Source organism: Daucus carota, chromosome 5 (genome assembly GCF_001625215.2).
Source record: "Daucus carota subsp. sativus chromosome 5, DH1 v3.0, whole genome shotgun sequence".
NCBI lineage: Eukaryota > Viridiplantae > Streptophyta > Magnoliopsida > Apiales > Apiaceae > Daucus > Daucus carota.
In genome coordinates this window covers 3,380,638-3,402,671 of record NC_030385.2, presented here as the reverse complement: position 1 = coordinate 3,402,671, position 22,034 = coordinate 3,380,638, and the positions used below count along the sequence as shown (strand labels likewise).

Sequence of the window (22,034 nt, the reverse complement as noted above, 5' to 3'; positions counted from 1 at the left end):
AAAGACATATTAGGCCGTGCTAACCATACCGGTCTAATAAAATTTTTAATTTTATAAAGAATTTTAGTAATAAACTAAAATATGTAATTTAATATTTGTTTTTAATGAATTTAATTTCTTTAATCATTAAATTGAAGAAGATACAATTAAAGAGTTGAAACTAGTTGTGACGGAGGTATTAAGTATTTTTTAGAATGTATTTATGCAAATTATTTGCAAATAAGTTTATTGTTACATATTTTTTCAAGTTTTGATATAAGAAATGGGTTTTCTTATAAATACTCAAGTCCAAAACATTTTTTTTCAAAAATACACATCTTTTTTAAATATTTTGCAATATACTAAACTTTTGAATATATTTGTATGCAACCCGCTGCAATCACATGGAACTATACTTTCAACCAGATTTAACCATACTTGCAACCCTTGCAGGGCCAATTAAGTGAAGTTGTATATGGTTGCATCTAGTTGCATATCGTATTTTTGCAAATATTTTCAAGAGATAATAAAATCGCAAACAAAATACTTAGAAAATGTGGTATTTTTGGTAGATTCCCTATGAGAAATTAATTTTAAATAGATCGTAAGTATGTCTTAAAATTAAATATTATACTCATGTATTTTGACATATTGTACTAAGAAATTTAAATTTTAAAAATAATATATTTGACATTTTCTTTATCTAGAAATTGAAATTAGGCCGATTAATAGCACCGGAATTTGTAAAAAGTTGCCAAAAAAATTATTTAGGAAATGGTAATTAAAATAAAAAGATATATCATGAGAGTGTCTCCAAAATAAAAGTGTCATAAAATAAATAAAATAGAGAGATACACAATATCTTCTCAAATAGATCAATGGTGCAAACCCCAAATCCAGGATAAAGGTGCATGGGACAAATACATTTGGAAATCCTATCTTTAAAATTTAAATAAAAACTAAATTTAATTTTTAATAAAATAATTAAGGGGAAAACTTTTAATGTAAAATCTGGTTATAAAATCTTAGGAATACAACATAGCAGTCAATCTATAAAACATTTACTTTGATTTGCACTATAAATTGAACCGTTGATTAGTAATAAATATGAGATTAGATGGAAACAAAAAAATTATGCAAATAACGTTAGATTACTATTATATGATATAGAATAGAGTATAACCCAAAAATGAGAAATTTACATTGGGTTAAATTATCATAAATGACATGAAAACTAATTTTTATTATTTTCTTACATCATTTTAAATGAATTGGCGATAATTTAAAGCAAATTTGTGACGGGTAAATACGGACAACACCTTAAGTAACCTAAAATTATTACAAAGTACATGAATATAATTCATAATTTTAACGCGCACATAATTTTAATAAATTACCTAACTAATTAATATTAAATTGATAAGTAGTTACTCATTTGATATTAGTAAATAGTTTTGCTATAAAATATTAACTAAAATTTTAAAAATTACTTTTCTAATTAATATTAAACTGATTTAAGTTCACATATTTCATGCAGCAAGTATCTTGCAAATCTGGTCTTGATTTAGTGATGAAATTTTGCATGGAATCGCAGTTGTGGTCGATAACTCAAATGATAGCTCCATCGGGCGTGATGAAGAGGGTACCAGTAATTTAACGAGAATGCATAAAATGGGTACTTGTATTTGTACATACATTATCTTCAAAATATCATTTACCAGTCTCTTCATGAAGACAAACGATAACAATTTACTGTTTATTCGACTTGATCATTGGTGTAGACGTCGTATGATTTTTTTATTATTAGATTAACACCTTTGTTTCAAAAGAAAAGTATCTTGCAAATCGAAAATATTTGATCTATAATATATATAAAACAGTCAGTGGAAATTATATGGAACAATATTAATTTAAGACTATTGTTTGGGAATGATTGCATTATTATATTACTCTCGTGCCCAACCTTACTTATCAATCTCTAAGTGCACCCCAAATAGCAGAGCATAATATAGTGTGCTAAACAGGTCAGTAGAGCCGGCCATTCGAGTGGTTTGGCTCGGACCGAACCGGCCCGAACCGTATTTTGGCCCGTATTTTAACGTGACGGGTTCGAATCGGCACGAACCGTAGTTGCTGACGAGCCGGTTACGGTTCCCGTATGTTTGATTCGCGAACCGTCACGCCAAAACCGAGCAGGCCCGCGTTAAACCGCGAACCGCGACAGCCCGCGGTAAACCGCGAACCGCGGATCCGCCAGACCGTGTAACCCGCCAGCCCGCCTAACCCGTGACCCGTTACAACGTTCACCTGCAAGTTTCCGCAGGTTGTAGGCTGCTTTCGTCCTGCACTCTCCACTTCTCCGGTCTCCAGTCGTCCTGCACACTGCACCTCACACTGCACACTGCACAGGCACACTACACTCAACGTTAACCTGTTACGAAGAGTCGTTGGAGGCTTGGAGCCGTTGGTGTCCATTGTCCAAGCTTATAAATACCCACCTCCACCTCAGTTCTATCTTCACCTCCATTCTATACTTCTATGTTCTATCTCTCAATTCTCCATTGCTCCCAAATTCAAGCTCAAGATTCAACTGCTCAAGTTTCAACTACTCAAGCTTTTCCGGCATAAATATTCAAGCTTTTCCGGCATAAATTCCGGCGAGGCGTAAATCTTTTCTGTTAATATTTTCTGTTAATAATGGAAGAAGGTCGGGGTACGTTATCCTCTCAAGATTCTACTCAAAGTCCGGTCATGCCGCCGCCCCGAAGACCTCCACCCGTGCCGGCTGCTACACACTCCGGCGACGGCGAAGGTGTGTTTCATTTGGTTCGATTTTTTCATTTTAATTCGATTTTGTTTTAATTTATTTTAGTTTTCAAATTTAAATTATACTTTAATTTGATTTCGTTTTAATTATATTTTAGTTTTTACTTGATTTTGAATAAACTGTTATGCTATAATTTATAAACTGTTAGTTTTTCAAATTTGAAAACAAAGGAAATTTAATTTGATTTGCGTTAGTTTTATAATTTAATTTGATTAAGTTTTTAATTGATGTACGTTTTTTGTGATTTAGGTGGCAGTGGGGGTGCTGCCGGGAGCGGTGCTAGTGGCAGTTGGACGGCTCGTAAAAAGAATTTAAAGTCACATGTATGGAATTATTTTTCGAGACACCCGACGGATGATCCATCACGAATTAATGTGCATTGTGAAATTTGTATACAACTTGGAAAATCTCCCGATCCTTTTAGACTGGTATTCAATAATTGGGCATTGTTTCTGAGCTCTTTGACATGTGTGCTTATATGATTATAAACCCTTGAAATTTATTGTCTGACTTTGAAAACCTCCATCAGAGCCATCGTTAATCATTGGCTGTCAAGACGTTGATTTTTGTAATGTAGACAGAGGTGTTCAAAAAATCCGAAACTCGAAATCTGATCCGGAAAAAAGCTCAAAAAGTCCTGCCCCAAAAAACCCGGCCCAGCTCGCAGGCCTTAAGCAAGGTTCCTAAATTTGGCCCGGTCCAAAGTCCAAAAAGCCCTGTTTTGAAAAGCCCGAATAATTTAATATCCAAATAAAGCCCGATTTGGGTCTGGATTAAAACCATTTTCAAAATCCTGTCTGCATAAGTTTCTTCCAAATATATTATTTTATCAATCTATTCTATTATATACAAAAAAATATATAGATTAAGATCATTTTAGCCATTCCTCCAAAGACCCTCGCTCCCCCCCCCCCCTTCTCCCCGCCTCCATAATCTAATTGACGCCTCTTTCACAATCCCTAATCCATGAATTACATGACAACCACAAACATGAATTAAAAATTTATGTCCATCAAAATGTAAATTCAATATATACATTTGTTTAAAATCCTGAAACTTGTGTAATAAAAAGATTAAAGATATTTTAAAAATCATATGACTTAAATAAATTATTTTTCTCCAAAAATATAAACTAACTTATAAACATAATAATTATGCATAATTAAATATGATCTAAAATAGATATATTAAGACTTATAACTACATTACCTTTCTATGTAATCTTCAAAAATATCCATTATAATCTCATAATTGATTCGCACATTTATTTTTTTCCCTTTTAAATATATTTTGAAGAAAATTTTTATTCTTCATATTGGGCTTAAATATTGTTAAGATGGCCCAAAAATTTGTTATAAATATCTTCCTTTACAATGCTTTAACCCTATCTTCGTTGCCTTCCTCTACATTGCCCCTTCTCTATACAACGTTTTAATCTTATTTTCATCGCCGCCGCATCAACTGCATCATTCCTTCACATTCCCCACTCTTTCTCTAAATTTATAATAAGTACATAACCTTAATTTACACCATTAAGCACATGAGAATAGAAATTTTAAATGCAAGTGTTGTAATCTTTTTGTATTACTCGATTTCTCATCCATCTTTCTATTATTCGTGATACATGCTTTAAATCGCAAATCGGTAAGTCATTGTCGATTTGTGGCATATTACATAAGAGTGATTATACTCATCGATGTTTACATGTTTAGTTCTTATTCAATTTTTGTATCAAAATTTTATTGAATCTCGAAATATTATAATTTTAATCTAACATGCAGTTATTAAATCGAAAGTTAAACCCAACTTAAGGTTTGATGCTATTTGATATACATATTAATATATGTATATAGAATTTATGGCTTGATATCATATGTTGATACAGTTTAGATTTTGATAAAATTAAATTTTCAATTTTTATGAATTGCTAGATCTATATATTATATGTAAGCCTCATTATGGTATAGAAGTAGCGCATGATTTAGCACAAAATATGATTGTGATTCGAAATTATTTACTCCCTCCGTCCCACCAAGTTCTTTACGTTACTTTTTGGCACATATTTTGAGACTCTTATAAAGTATAGTTTTATAATGTTTTTTGTTATTAAAAAAATCCTGAAAAAAAGTTTGACATTTAAACTTTTATTCAAAAAAAATTTAAATTTAATTTTTTTTTGAACTATACTTTATAAGAACCTCAAAATGCGTGCAAACAGTGAACGTAAACATCCTGGTGAGACGGAGGGAGTATTAATTTGTATTAAAACCAGTTGGATCTGTATATTATCTTTAGGTCTTATTATGATTAAAAAAAAATCACATTCTTTAAAATGAGTTTTCTCGTGAAATACACATATTGTATAGTTATAAAAATTGTAGTCTAATTCATAGACATTACTATAATAATCATTTATTATATGTAATTTTTTGAAAATCAATTATGCAGTAAACGATGAAGAAAGTGCTTCAAAACATGGTACATCTTCAACGTCCAAAGACAGAAACAGGAAGTTGAGGATCAAACTTTTCCACAAATCGCATTGATCTCAAAACAACTGAAAATCAGAATTCTGGCAAGTACTATAATTTTCGAAAAATTATTTCAAATGTTTCTGATGATGGTTAAGTTGTATTGATCTAACATTAAAAATATAATTACAGGAATACATTGAAAATGTACTTGTCACGGTTTCCCCTAAGAATATTGAGTAAACCGAGGCTGTTGGACGCTAGAGCTACGTGAATGCTTGTACTCTTATGCATATGAATTAGTTTTTAAATTTTTTTTTATTTTGTTTATATATTTGTACAACACACGCACGCACACATATATTTGGAAATATAGATTTTGGACATGTACTACACAATTCATAATAATTGGAATTATATATTAATAAATTTAATTATTGCAAGATTATATATATATATATATATATATATATATATATATATATATATATATATATATATTAATGAAGGTACAGATTGTTAACGTAATTATAATAAAGTTAGTGAACATATAATTTTAAAAAGACAACGATTTTTTAATAAGAAAATTACTTCTAAAATGAAAATATTGTTGCAAAAGCCAAAAATGTACGACAGTTTACATTTATATTACACACGAAGAAAAACTGTGTAGTTTAACTACAAAAGTAACTTATCATTTGATTAATCTTACTTTTCATAATTAAATATTTATTATTAAAAAAATTATGTAGAATTTTATTTTTTGCTAAAAAGTATTCTACGTGTCCTCATTTTTTAATGATGTACATTTTAATATGTATATGAAGTATAATTTAATAACTTATTTTTAAAATTTCTTTTTTATAAAAATTTAAACCTTATACTTTTATTTAGAATAAGAAAAGTTTAAAATAATTTATAAAATTATATTCTGCAGGATTCTTGAACTGGATCTTTTGTCCCCAATGCAAAAAACTTAGGAAAATAGAGCGAATACTATCTTTTGCAAAATAAGCATCAAAACAGTCTATGTATATAAAAATACAGGATTTTTTATGTTACTCGCATCGCACCATAATTAAAATGGATTACTTATAATTGAGTTGGTGAAAAGATAAGTTTCAGAAAATGATGATTTCATCGTAAGAAAATTACTCATGCAACATAGATTTGAAATATAGTTCCATAAACATATATTATTAGTGTGTGATGAATTGTTAATATGAAAATTTAAACGCAATTTGCATATAAATGCATACTAAGATAAACCTTTGCCAAATTAAGTTCAACTACAAAATAATACTCTTTTAGTCGGAAATATTATGTGAACAACTTTTTGAACGAGCATTGAATAGTAGAGTAAAGTTCCTTGTAGACCACATTTTCATTGTAGTATTGTAGACCAATATCTTAGTCATTCATTTTTTTTAATCTAACACTCCTTATTATTCTCCTTTTATTATTTTTTAAATTATATTTAGCGGGTGAATGTTAGATATAGTGTATAAAATATGGGCCACCAGTTATAATCAAGGGTATCAATTATAATTTTGTGTTTTATGTATCTCTCTGTACTATGCAATAGTTTTGCACACATGTATGTAATTATTTGCCCACTTCGTTCATCATCTATTATCGCTCTTCTTTTCCATCTTGAAGTGAACAACCTCCATTGTGCTGCATCTCCACTGGTTTGATTAATTTTTATTCTTAAATATAGTTGAAGTAGATGATGACAATTACAATGGATTGTTCCACACCTCCATTACATATCGTATATATGCATTAAATGAAAATGCAAGATAATTGTGTGACGCCCCTCAAATCCGGGGGTCTGGATTTGACGTCAGCATACAAAAACTTTTTTAAAACACTTTTGAAAACCTGTGTATTTGAAAAGCTAATAAAAATCATAGAATTTAAAATCTGAAAACTTTAATAAAAGATTTAAAATAGTAAAGTTTAACCTCCTAAAAACAGGATCGCATACAGGTTACAATATTGAAATTAGAAACAACTATTATTATTACTCAGCATCTTACAACATCAGATCAACTTTGATGAGAAGAACCACTGTTAATACATTTACAACTCGGATTTTACAGCAGAATCATAACTACAACTCTAATTATGATCAACCTTGATCATTTCCTTGAATAAATCTCTTGACTATTCGATACTCAACGACTAATACTTTTCACCTAGCATTAGCCTTAATATCTTTCTCCGAAATTCTTTCCTGTAGAGTTAGTAACACAAAAAAGGATGAGCTCATAAAGCTCGATAAGCATATATCGTACAATTCAACTGGGTTTTATTCGCAAAACTTAATGAACAGAATCATTATTTCATCAGAGTTATCAAAATATTTCTCACATGAAAAATGAGTATGAGTATTCAAACATGTTCACAAGTTCAGAAGTTCTACTAGTGGGGATCCCAGCCAGCTAAACAATTGGTATAGCTTTACTTCCTAAAGGAAGCATCACAGTTGACAGAAAAACTATAAAATATACTCATTTCTCATCATAAAATCATCAATAAAATATTCACAAAAGCATCATAAATTATTAATAGTGAAGGGTACAGTATATACTTACCGTGCACAACGTTCTAATTTAAATCTCAAGTCCAATGACTTCATTCCCAAATTTAGTAAGCTATGTTTCCTTAGTTTAATCCTCACTTGACTTGGAACATCATTTGATCTATTTCTGAACGTCCTCGATATTGCGCGTCTCGATCGATTCCACAAGATAGTTGAATAACATTTCAATCACTATACGTGCCTAACTAATTCTGAATAACTATCAGAATCTGAGGCTATCCACTCTACCCTTCCCTTATACTCATCACAGAAATCAGATAACCATACAGCACACAATTGAATAACTAGCATTGTTATTAATCATTACTAATACTTGCCTTAACACATAACTTGTTTCACCCTAACTATATCGTCTTGTTGTTTACTACAAAATATATTATAACAAACATATAGAATTCTAGTGAAAATTCGGCAGCACTTCCTCTATTTATAGGACTATACACCTGCTTTTCAATACTATTTATCAATCAAAAACTCAATCCAAACTCAATAGTCAGCAAATACTAATCTAACATCAATTAAAATACAGAGCAAAATACAAGATCAATCACTCAACAAATATACCTCAGTAATTATCAATTCCCAATTTAATGTTATATTATATTGCACACTCAATAATTATCAATTCCCAATTTAATGTTATATTATATTGCACACTAACGTCCAAATCCTTTATTCACTAATCATATCTATACAATATATATACATAAGCATATAATTCAAGTTATTTAAGTATAGTCTCAATTATTCTTACTTATATAATTAATGATAACAATTATAAGTCAAACTCATCTTTAATCAATACATCTACCAATTATACTTTTATATAGCTTTCCACATGTATCGAGTAAAAACTCATGAAACCCACCATATTCGAACATGAAATCAAGCTAAACAAATAACAAGCTACCATCACTACAAGAATCCATTTATCAATTATATGCAATCAACCAAATATAAACTCATAATATGCACTAATAAAGAAAGAAAACTAGACAATGTTTCAAATAGTCCTCACTCTGTGATTTTTAATAAATTGAACATCTATTATATTTATGAGACACTCCTAAATATTACTTCAATCTACTATGAAAATATCAGAAGCAAATTCCGTGTTTAAGAAAGTAAACTGGGGCATACAAGTCAGGAACCTGAATCAGTCTTGCGGAACCAGCCCCGCGCTAAGATTTTTAAAAATGGAAAATTGGTCTGTTTGTATAAACTTTTAACAGCACATTCCAGACCACAATATCAAACTCCAGTTAAAATTTCAGAAATAAATACCAAGTCAAAGGTAGCAACACAGGGCCTGGAATAGGACACACCCGCCTAGAATTTTCTGGTCAATTCGCAGTAAAACATACATATTTTTTAGCTTGTTTATTAAATTAATCTAATTCTTTTCGCAAATAGAAAGTAGACTTCGAGGAGAACATAATCACACAAAGCATATAACTCGACTCTATGAGCCCAGAATCGTACTGCAAAAACAGACTGCAATAGTCTAGAAATTCAACTTGATTAAATATAGTTTTAAAACTTTAATTTGCTACTTAACTCTTGAAGTATCATTCCAAACACATGCACGCAGATTCTCGAACCAAAACTTTAATACCCAACTCATCTAATTATAATACTAATTAATCGTACTAAATATGATCCCCCTACCAAAGCAATTCATATGTCAAGTAAGCACAACTAATCTCCCTTTTAAACAGGATTATAAACATTATTTAACACAAATCTTGAAATTAAAACATCCAACCAACCCATTATTAACCATATATAACACCAATACACAATTACTAACTTCAAATTGCCATTTATCAACCACTTTACCACTAGCCTCAACTAACACATAGCAACACAGATATAATTCACATAAATCAGATTTTACACACACATCACACACACACACACACACACACATAAACACAACTTACCCAAAGATAATTTCGATTATCAGGTATATATGTAAATATGCGCGCGCGCACACATACACACGAATACATCACATAACTGATTTGGTTTTGTAAACACAACAACACACCATAACACAATCACGACTACACACACTCTGCAGTTTACACACACACACACACACATCAATTACACATGAACACTACACACACAACCTCTTAATACACACACATAAATCTCGGTTTATACCCACACATATCAGCTGCTCACACACACATAGCAATCGATTGAATAATTCAAATTGAAACAAAAATACACGGTTAAAAAATTGATTTACAAAGCAGAACTGGGGTATACCAATTAAAATTGAAGGTGTTGCTGTGGGATGGTTCGATAGTGGCTGAAAAGTAGAACAGGACAACGACCACACGAGGGCGACCACCGGAGAAAAAAGAGCAATAGTGCTGTTGGAGTGAAAGACAGAGTCGGGAGAAATTGAGAGGGATGGGAGAGACTTTCAAGAGAGAGAGAGAGAGATTATGGCCCTGTTTGGGAATTAGCGGTTAGCTGTTAGCGGATTGGATCCGATGTTTTGACTAGCTGACTAAAGTAGATGTTTTGACTAGCGGATTGAATTAGTTGTTTCTCGTAAAACTATTTGATAAAAGCTGATTGATTAGTGACACAAACCAAAACCTCTAATCTAAAAAGCTCCTCAAAGTAGCTTTTTTAAAATTAGCTTTTTGGATCCAAACCTCTATTTCAATCCGCTAACTACCAAACACTAATTTTAACGAATTTTAGTGGTCAAACTTCTAAAACACCTCAAACCTCTAATTTTGACCCAAAATTCTAACTTCCAAAGAGGGCCTATACGAAGAGACTGTTGTTTGCCTATATACATAGGTAATGATTGAAATTTAAACCCGCTTTTTAACAATTTACGGTATAACTTGCAATAAAAGTACCAGATAAATATCCTATTAATCCAACACACATCAATTATGCACTTCACACATATAAAATGCATAAAGGTCATCAAAATATCCAATAATAATTCTTGATAAAGTGCACAATAATTCTTACTTAGAATTTAAATCTAAAATGCACATAAACATATACCGCATTTAACAAATAAATTTCACAAAAATTCCAGATAATATACTTATGCACATATTTATCATTCACATAATAATTCAAATAATGATAATCTTTCGCTATCCCATTGCCCCGAAAGATAGATATATCGTATGCCATTTTATAAACTTATCGGACTGGAATAAAATGAAATATAAGCTTTATTCCTCTCATTCTGACACATAATATCAAAATAGCTTCTGAAAAGTCCGGGTTATTACTATAATGATGGCAATTACAATGAATTGTTCTGCCGAAAGTGTTGTTGATGCGAGATTTCCAGATCTCCCGGTATATCGTATAATTCATTTTCAAATTGCATAAAGTAACACCCATCGCACAAAGCGAGACATTCACATTAACACACAAACAATAACGCAAAAAAAAGGAAACAAAAAATCGCAAATGTTTTTTTTTCAAGTTTTGTGGATCAATACTTGATTTTATTGTAGAAGAAACAAATTAAAAGAGGATGTCTATTGATAAAAAATTTATAAATAAGAAAAGAGGTGTTGTGTGGATGGAGAAAGAGTGGCTAGGAATTGAGATTTGTATAAGAGAGAGGGAATTGAGATGGGAAGAACGGGAATGGAGATGAAGGTAGATATGAAGATGGGTAGAAGGTGTGGATAAGGAGATGGAAGGATGAAAGTTAGAGCTAGATGGGACGGCAGACTCTCATGAGAGAGCACTTTTTCTAACGCAAAATGTATGCTTAAGTTTATGATAGTTTAAATATATTTTAATTTTAATAATATAATATAAATTAGATAACTTTTGTTATTATCTCTAAAGAGTAAATCCACCTAGGAGTATTTGATATTTTGTTTCATAAACATATAATAAAAGGAAAAATATGGGAATAATATTTTTCAGTAAAAGTTGAAGAAATTTAGGGAACGTATTCAATTAAAATCTTTAAAAGATTTCAGGAGTATCTCTATTGTATTTTTCCAAAATTGGCTCTCTTAAATGGTATCTAGAATAATTTTGCACTTCAAAGAGTATCATTCAACTATAATGTTATTACATACCATATTCTTGTCATTAAGCTTTTTTAGTCAATTATTATATTTTAATTATTGTTGGAAAAGTCAATTTTAAGAGGGTATTATTAATAATTTTTAATATATTATTTTGAAATTTAAAACATATTATATTATATTATATTATATAGGGTAACACTCCATAGCATACCCTCTTATATGGAGTTACGTAGCACACCATTATAAAGATATACATAATATATATTCTATTATATTTTTTTATGAAATATAATTGCAAATTTTGATTATTAAACCGAAAACGAAGTTATACAATTTTTTTATTCCAAAGATTATCTAAAATTATGCAATATCTCAACATGATTCTATAACAAAATAATAATCATCCAGAATTATTCTGTTGTAGAATCAGTTTCGAAAATATGCTTTTTTAAATCAAATTTTAAGTGTTAAATTACTTAAAATAGATTTATTTTATAGTATTCTATATTAGAATCACGTTTTATATGTATTCTATAACAGAATTTATAATAAAATTGATAATTTATAGTGGCGCACTATGTAACTCCATATAAGGAGTCCCTCTCTGGAATGTTGGCCATATTATATATATATATATATTAGATTAACATAACGAATGTTGATTACCAAAGTCCAGTTACGCATAGATGTATAACCAAACCAAACTAAACATACATGTTACATCCTCAATAGTAGGTGGACTCATGTGATATTGTCCTAAGCCTTTATAATTTTACAAATTATATAATTAAATTTATGTTTGTCATAAATTGGCTCATGTGATATTATCCCATGTGAAGAAAATCATGAGTTCAGATATGGTCTTGAGTCTTCACAATTTTACAAATTATATAATTAAATTTATGAATATCTTAAATTGTTATTATATAGGGGAATGGTCGACTTATATCTTACCCTTACCCTTCGACCCTTGGATATGAGTGAGCAAAACTGAATCGAATCTTAAAACCGAAACGGATCATAAAATTTAAGTTCGATTTGGTTTCATTTTTTCCATAACTTCAATTAATTTGATTTTCCGGGTTGAATCGAAAACAATATCAGTACGGTTCGGTTTTTGTTCTAAAATAACTTCTCGCAGGTTCGCTATGAGTTTGTGTTAGCAAGTAGTCTGCATTAATTTGCTGGCTGCTTGTATCAGCAATCAGGCATGCTATTCATTATCTTGTTTGCATTATTACTACTGGACGAGATAGCTGCGTATCTATGTATTATTGGATCCTCTGTGATTCAAGTCCATTTCATGATTTCCCATGTGTAGTATCACTGTGGTTTTTATCAGCTTTCAGCAATTAAAAAACTATGTGTAAGTGTAGATGTTAAAAGAACATCAAGGACATATTTAAGTGAGAGATATCACACAACTTAAAAACTATATAGGAAATATATGACCAAAGGAAGGTGATAAGGTGAAAGCAACCTCATGGCTTCTCCCAAGAGATAAGAAAAATAAACAAGCAATTATCATTATGTGTTCAAACTTTGGCCATAGAATCAAAATCCTCGTGTTATAATCAACCAAACGTGGATTTTAATTTGGTCGTCACTAATCACTTAGGCGAATACAATTCAGGTTCCGCTATAATTAATAACTAATTCAAAACGCGTACATTTTACCTTACTCAAACACAAACTTCGGGATGTACTGGGTATGTTTTGTTTAGTCGTTTTTCTTCTTGATTACAGAATCTGAAGATATGTGTGACATATGTTAATAAGATCAAGAACGAGGGGAAGTACGAATCGAATCATGTAACAATCTATATATATGTAACCAAATCAGTAGGAAGAGTCAGACTTTTTTAACCTTAGAAGTGAATGCAATGGCTCCTCTTTGGTGGTTAGGTGAACACTTTCTTCCCTTCTTGCTTGTTGTATTGCTGGTGTTTATATCCTTAAGGTACTTTTTTTCCGAGAAAAGAAGAAAAAGAAGTCGAAATCTCCCACCAAGCCCTCCAAAGCTACCTATAATAGGGAACCTCCATCAGCTTGGAAAGATGCCTCACTTATCTCTTCTGCAGCTAGCCAAGAAGTATGGTCCAATTATTTATTTGCAACTCGGGGAGGTTCCAACAGTGGTGGTTTCGTCAGCTAGAATGGCGAAAGAAGTGCTGAAAACCCATGATCTTGCACTTTCAAGCCGGCCTCAGATATACTCAGCCAAGCACCTGTTCTATGATTGTACTAATGTTGTTTTTTCTCCATATGGCGCCTACTGGAGGCACATAAGAAAAATCTGCATACTTGAATTATTTAGCGTGAAACGAGTTCAGTCTTATAGTTTCGTGAGACAAGAGGAGGTTGCTCGGCTTGTCAGTAGAATTGTGGATTCATATCCCGGCACCACTGATTTAACCAAGGTGCTTGGACTTTACGCGAATGATGTACTGTGCAGAATTGTGCTAGGAAGGGACTACTCGAGAGGAGGTGAATATGATCGACTTGGATTCCAGAAGTTGCTGGAGGATTATCAGGTTCTGCTTGGAGGATTTAACTTAGGAGACTTTTTTCATTCAATGGAATTTATTTACAAACTTAATGGCATGAAATTAAAACTTCAAAATACCTCTAAGCGCTTTGACGAGTTCTTTGATGAGGTAATCAAGGAACATCTGAATCCAAATGAAGATAAAGGAGAGTTCAAAGACCTTATTGATATCTTACTGGAAATTCAGCAGAATCAGGACACCGAGTTGCCTCTCACGATGGATAATCTAAAAGCCATTATGTTGGTCAGTAGCATTTTCTTCTCCTCTGTTTTTGTCTATCTTACATATTTTACTATGCATTATATTTTTCAGTTTATATGGATCCGTGTATATGTTGTGATTGCAGGATATGTTTGCAGCAGGAACCGATACAACATTCATAACCTTAGATTGGGGGATGACAGAACTTATAATTAACCCCCGAGTTATGCAGAAGGCACAAGCTGAAGTACGAAAAGTTGTTGGAAAAAGAACAGTTGTCTTAGAGAGCGATTTACCTGACTTGCATTACATGAAAGCTATTATTAAGGAGATATTCCGCCTACATTCTCCTGTTCCAGTACTTGTCCCAAGAGAGTCAATGGAAGATGTGAAAATTGATGGATATGACATTCCTGCAAAAACCCGATTTTATGTTAATGCCTGGGCTATAGGAAGGGACCCTATATCCTGGGAAAATCCGGAAAGCTTTGAGCCAGAGAGATTCATGAGAAGCAGTATTGACTTCAGGGGGCAAGATTTTGAGTTGCTGCCTTTCGGTGCTGGTAGAAGAGGTTGTCCCGCTATTGTTTTTGGAACAGCAGTTATTGAACTTGCCTTGGCTCAACTTCTTCACAGTTTTGATTGGGAGCTTCCCGCAGGAATCCAAGCTAACGATCTTGATATGACAGAACTTTTTGGCATCTCAATGCACAGAATAGCTCATCTGGTCGTGGTTGCCAAACCACACTTTCCATAGGTTCTAGCAGCATTGCTGGTCCTTTTACCCCACTGCAACATCATATCTTTTATCACTTCTACTCCAAGCTGTTTCTGGTGAGAACTGAGAATAAAGTGTGGTCTCAATAAATTTGTAATGGGAAATTTGCGTATTATTTTGCATTTTCAGGACTTTGGTATCTGGTTTTTGGATTAACGACACTCGTTGAATGGTAAACGCGATGAGCATGGATAATAACATGAAATCGGTAGATAAAATCATGTAGATTGTAATAAACTGACAACATGAGCCAACGATTCGAGTTACTTCTGCTGCCAAGCACTGTGGTAATATGAACTAATGGTCTTTTCATTTGAGGAACAAATATTTTATAAGTCGTATATGATTCTGCTAAATTGAGGAAGAGAGTAGCAGAATGACTTCAAAAATGTATATCAGGCAATTGTGCTATGAACACATCAGTACTCGGACATGATGTCGATACTAATTAGCAGCAGAAGAGTTTTTCATTCACAACCATTACTAACTCATATCTCAAATGTAAAACCTCAAGGATAAAAATAATTGATAATAGAAGTCAAGCAAAATTTATTAAAACTGAAAAATGAAGAATCAGACAAAGTTTGGTTTCTTTTCAGCCATAAAAATTTGACATGTAAATGAGGAGTAACCGCCACTATTGTGAAACACAAAAGGGTCTAAATATTGATAATATGAACGACAAACACTTACACTATTTTTGTCGAAACCAATGGTCATTTCATTTATGTAGATTGTCCTCTTGTATGCTTTTCCCATGGTCTTCGCCAGAGGTCGGTGGTTTAGCAGTTTCACTTGATGCCTTTAGTTTTGCCAAATGTTTTTTTCCTTTCAAATGTGCCTGAAGAACACTTTCAGCATTGGTCATCACGCAGCAAAGGTCACAGTCCCAGCGTTTTCTTTTTGCAGTAGTCTTTCCAGCAGTCTCGTTATCACCACCTATAGGTGGTGGATCAACATTTAACTCTCCTTCTGAAGTACGTTTTGTATCAGAGTTAACCTGCATTGGAAAGAATTATCGTTCATTACAATGATAATGACGTGTGTATAAGTTAATATATGTTGCATTAAGGTATCATACGATAAATAGATCATAATAATAAATGTGTATCGAAGTAGAACCTTTTAAAAAGTTATATAGCAAGTAAAAACAATTAACAAGGAAGACAAAGATTATTGTGTGTGCGTGTGTACACTTCTCAGCTTTTACTCAGAGCTGCCAGACCAATAATTTCTGATTCGAGTGTTAATGGGAAGTAGGGAGTAAAATCTAATGACCCGACAAAACTAGTCAAATGCAAGTGTGTAGTCCACATGACTGCAGACAACATAGATCAGTATCAGATTCATCAGATGCATTATGAAGTATGACTAATTACATACCAATGGTGTTGTAGCTTCCTTGCCTAAATCGACGAGCTTCTCAGGGTTGGTATTATTTGGTGCTCTAGGGAAACGCTGAAAAGGAAGACTGCAATTGAGTCCACTGTCTGTGTCATTAACCGGGCTTTGGCCATTTAAGAATGCTGGATCCTGTGCATACAGTACCAATGAAGAACCTTCACCTTTCTGCATTTCAATGAAGTTGTCTAACGTTAGCTCCTTCATTACAAAAAGGATATGATGATAAACTCAAGAAGACATAAACTTTGCTCAAACAAATAAAAGGGAATTGCGTTAGGAAAGAAGACCAAGAGATATAATGATAATACTACTCTTACTCTAACTGAATATCTTACTTATAATTCAAAGAAACAAAGGCCTTTGAAGAGGCCAAATTACACACATTTTTGAGTATTGACATATATAAAATTTCTCAACTTTTACTCGGAGCTGTCAGGCCAATAATTACTAATTTGATATGAATGAGGTTGGGAAGTAGTGAATTAGTAAAATCTAGTGACAACAAAATTAGCTGAATGCAAGTCTGTAGCCCAGATGACCGGTAACTACACAGATTACTATCATATTCTTTAGATGCATTACCAAGTATGACTAATTACATACCGATTGTGTCGTAGCAGTCCTGCCTAAACCTATGAACATCCCAGGTTTGGTAGTGTTTGGTGCTCTAGGGGGACGTTGGATAGGAATACTGCCAGTTAGTCCACCTTCTTTTTCATTAACTGGGCTCTGGTCAATCCGCTCCTGGCCATTTAAGGACATTGGACCATCTAGATGAGGCACCAATCCAGAATCTTCACCTTTCTGCATTTCAATGAAGTTGACTAACATTATCTCCTTCAATAGTCATTCCTTGATAAGCTAAACTGAGTAGTTGAACTTGCAGTTGTGGTAATATTAATCCTCTCTTAAACTTATTACCGATTGACAGCGCCTCTTCTAAGTTTACTCTAGACATAAACTCAAATGATGGAAATTTACTCAATGATATAAAAGAGGACAAAAGCTCAAGGCACAAAGGAGGCCAAGGAATAGGTGATAAAGCTACTCTTACTTTAACTGATGATCTTCCAGCATGAAGAACTAAAATCCTTAGAAGAGGCCAGATTACGCACATTTGATAAATCAAACTGCAATAATCCTTGCTATCACTGCAATGCTAACTTGATTTAATTTATTCATTGTTCTAATTTTCATGATAATAACAATCATATTATACGAACATTTAACAACTCAGATTTCTATAAAAATGCAATACAATGAATAAAGTTTAATTACTTACATCTTGAATATGGATAATTTTTTGCAAATCGGTGGGAGACTTATTGCATGTGTCACTTGTTACTTCCGGGTTCTCTGATGCAATTGAATTCTTAACCCTCTGTAACATTTCTTCCCCAAACATCTCTGTCATCACTTCCTCCTCGAGTTGTTTCCTGTGCAACCAGTTACTCAAAATCTCTTCACCTATAACCCTCTTCTCTAGTTCCCTCCTTTGATGCTCGCTGAGGATTCTACCTGAACGTAAGAAACCAAAATAAATAAATTACATTACACCTGCACTGCTGCATGTACAAACAGGGATGAACGCAAGTAAAAACTTTAGGTTGATTGATTTATGATTTATTGTACATTCATAAAACTCACATACACTTAATTATGTATGAATATGTTAATTGTAGCATAAAATCAATAGAATAACATAGAAATACGTCATTCATGGACCTTCCTTTCTATAAAAAAGTTGTAAAAAGACCTTAAAATTTTATTTCGACGCTACATGGTGAAGTGTCTATTTTAGTAAGATGAAACGCCTCATATCTCATACCCAAACCCATGTCATGTCCACCGGACACGGGAATGAACTAAAATGGAGGGTCCGGGTAATGGAGCAATTATATATTCTTCATAGAGCAATAAGGATACTCTTCGCTGAGAAAAAACTACTCTGTTTGTACGAAGAAACAGGTTGTTTCAGCTGGTTAAAGAGGGGACAAGTATCCTCTTGGTCACAGGTTCGACTCCCGAAAGGAGCAGAATTTGTGAGTATGCCTCCTGGATCAGGAGCCATATGCTGCTTTAACTTTTCACCAATTTTTTTATTTTTTTATTTATAAGATAAAGCAATTTCTCCTATTTATAAAGGTTATATTTACTTCTTCCATATAAATCAAAAATAGTTATGGAGTAACTGAAATGGTAAATAAGATCAAGTTTTTAACAAATACCAGGCTCACCTGAAAAGGAAGTTCTAGATAAAGAGGAAGAGAATAAACTAACTTCACCATCAATTAAATAAGGCAGACAAACACAAGAAAGAGATAAATAAACAAGGAAGAACAAAAAAACTTTTCACAAGAGACTAATTCGATAAAATATATATACCATTCGGAGGCTTATCGATGGACTCATTCCCTGCTTCTAGATTATCTGACGGCATTGCGTTTTTACTCCACTGCAACTTCATATCCTTTATCACTTCTACTTCAAGCTGTTTCTGGGACATCCACCTCTCCAGAAGCTGTTCCCTTATAATCGTCTTCTCAGTTTCCCTCATTCCATCCTTGTTGAAGATAGCATCTGAAAAAACATGCATCAAGGGTGTTCTACATTCAACAACAGATTTCCCGGAAAAGGAGTACATTGCATACTAGCCTTCCAGTGTTTATGATAATCAGTAAAATTACGACCTCAAATCTTGAGATAGAAACTCATATGATTAATTATTCTCAGCACAACTAAACCTATAAGCCAGAGAAAAGACCTCATTTTCTATTTAGCCTTGCACGAAAACTGAGCCTGTTAACAATAGATTCTACCACGTACAGAATGAAAGAATGCAGTACTATCCTATTTAACTTCATTAAATGTCCACTTCATACATACTGCATAACTCAGCATGGAACTTCTTCGAAAACGAAAAAAAGCAATAGCAGGAAAAACGAAAGACTGGTTCTACCCTAAAATTTCCTTCAAAAACTGATAAAATAAATCAGGATTTAACATGGAGTGACAAAAAACTAATATATCTTAATGACAAAGATCTAATTAAAGTGATAGACACACCACCACAACGATAATAATAAAAATATGGGCGAAACCAAAAAGAGCTGCAAGAAAGATGGAACAACTCAACAACATAAATGACAAATTTCATTATGGATTTAGCAGGACTTGCACAATATTATATAAAAAGCGAGGGAAAATTAATGTACATGAACAAAATAATTTTTAAAATTATTAGCCTAGAAGATATTGTTCATTTTCGGTGTAAAACGAGGTCCCGAGGGCATATGATACTAATGACTTTTAACCATCAGAAGATACTTAAAAAGCAAAGCACAAACTTATTAAAGGGAGTAATTTGATGAGGTCTTACTAGTCTCAAAATCCCTATCGTAAAGTCTACGTAGAATTTCAGTCAAATAATACATGTACATTTCAGTTCCCTCTTCTAACTCCTTTTACTTTCATTTGTACTGATCGTTTTTAACCCGACCTCTCCTAAACCCTGCCTGTCTTGCTGGTCTAAATCTGGGGTAAAACCTCGAAAAAAGACCTCATTGCTATCTAGCCTTACACCAAAACCGAGGCCGTTAACTATAGATTTATTAAAGAATGAAAGAATGCAATACTACATCAACTGCAACTTCATAGATAGTGCATAACTTAGCAGGGAACTAGCAGGGGACTTTTCAGTAAAAGAAACAAAACAAAAAATAGCAAGAATCAATAATAGTTTTACCATCAATTTCCTTTCAAAAATATATGTTACCATAAACCCATCTAATAATATTAATCTAGATTAAACATAGAGTGACAGAAAATCAAATTATGTTGGTGACATAAATCTATTTGGAGTTAGAGTATTAGGCACACAAATTTTTATTTTAAAACAAAATAGTGAGGCAAGGGAGAAATTAACGCAAATCCCGAAAAATATAACTAGACCAAAAAACATGGAACAACATAACATCATAGAGACCAACTTTATCATAGATTTAGAAAGACCCTATAAAATAGGGGGGGAAGACGTGTATTAACAAAACAACTATATTTCCTCAAAAAATTAGCCTAGAAGACATTGTTCTTTTCCATGGTTCGATATTAGATTATGAATGCATATCTAATCATCAAAAGATGCCAAAAACACAAAAATGAAAACTTTAACAAGAGAGTCATTTGATGAGATCTTACTACTTTGAGAAATCTGATCGATTGAATGTGATGGATTGTTTGCTACTAGCTTAGTAATCTCCATTACATCCGGTTCAAGAAACACACACAGAAAAGTATATCTGTAACACAAGGCCAACTGTATACATTTATACACTACTAGGAAAAAAGAACTGTTTTGATTTTAAAAGGATATTTAGTAAAGACAAAAAATAAAAAATATAGCTGTATTCCACTTTTAGAATATTTAATAAGATTAAAAAGAGTTGGGGTATTGATTAGATTTTATTAATCGATATAAAAAATCTAGGAATACCTTATACACTGTGTGGTAAGATAGTGTATATGTTTGAATATCTATTGACGAAAAAAGATTTAGCAAATTAGATATTATTAGCTAAATTATAATTAAATCATGGTTATGCTATATAAAAATTTTGAGTTGCATTCAATATCCAAAAATATTTTCATAAATTTATTTATAATCATTTTGGGAGTGCGGTTTAAAATTATTATATTACTAAAAAAATTAGTAACTCATTAATAACATTAATATCTATAATCTTTAGAATAAGTATTATTTCCTACTAATTAAAATAATATATAATTTGAATAAAATTAATTATTTTCAATCGACAATAATTTAAAATCATATCATGACAAATACTAATAAGAAAAATATAGCTAACTATTTAGTGTATATATATAATGGATTATGTAGATATATAAAAATTAATTGTTTAAAATGGCTAAATATTCAATAGAATTAGTTTCACGAAAATTGACTTTATTTTTGTTCTCCAACACAATTAGTTATATGGTTAAGTTGAAAAGATGCCCTGATTTAATTATAGATTTGGTAATTGAGTGCTTAATTAAATAGAATCATTTAATACATACTTTTTTTTTACTATACAAGTAAAAAAATTTTGCACATAACAAATTTTCAATTCATTTTTTCCAATACTAATGAATTGTACCCGAAATATAAATTCTTA

At 32.0% G+C, this 22,034-nt stretch overlaps 2 protein-coding genes across 2 annotated transcripts; one reads left to right on the top strand and one right to left on the bottom strand.

The window, feature by feature from the left end:
• The first annotated feature begins 13,486 nt into the window (after positions 1-13,486).
• On the top strand, positions 13,487-15,773 carry LOC108221103 (cytochrome P450 71AP13). The gene is made up of 2 exons (XM_017395004.2): positions 13,487-14,720; positions 14,824-15,773. The coding sequence occupies exons 1-2, from the start codon at positions 13,812-13,814 to the stop codon at positions 15,433-15,435; spliced, it is 1,521 nt and encodes a 506-aa protein (XP_017250493.1). The 5' UTR covers positions 13,487-13,811; the 3' UTR covers positions 15,436-15,773.
• A 231-nt stretch (positions 15,774-16,004) lies between these two features.
• On the bottom strand, positions 16,005-17,653 carry LOC108221104 (uncharacterized). Its single transcript, XM_017395005.2, has 3 exons — positions 17,464-17,653; positions 16,840-17,025; positions 16,005-16,456 (listed from the first exon to the last, which is right to left on the bottom strand). The coding sequence occupies exons 1-3, from the start codon at positions 17,620-17,622 to the stop codon at positions 16,178-16,180; spliced, it is 624 nt and encodes a 207-aa protein (XP_017250494.2). The 5' UTR covers positions 17,623-17,653; the 3' UTR covers positions 16,005-16,177.
• Between the last annotated feature and the right edge of the window lie 4,381 nt (positions 17,654-22,034).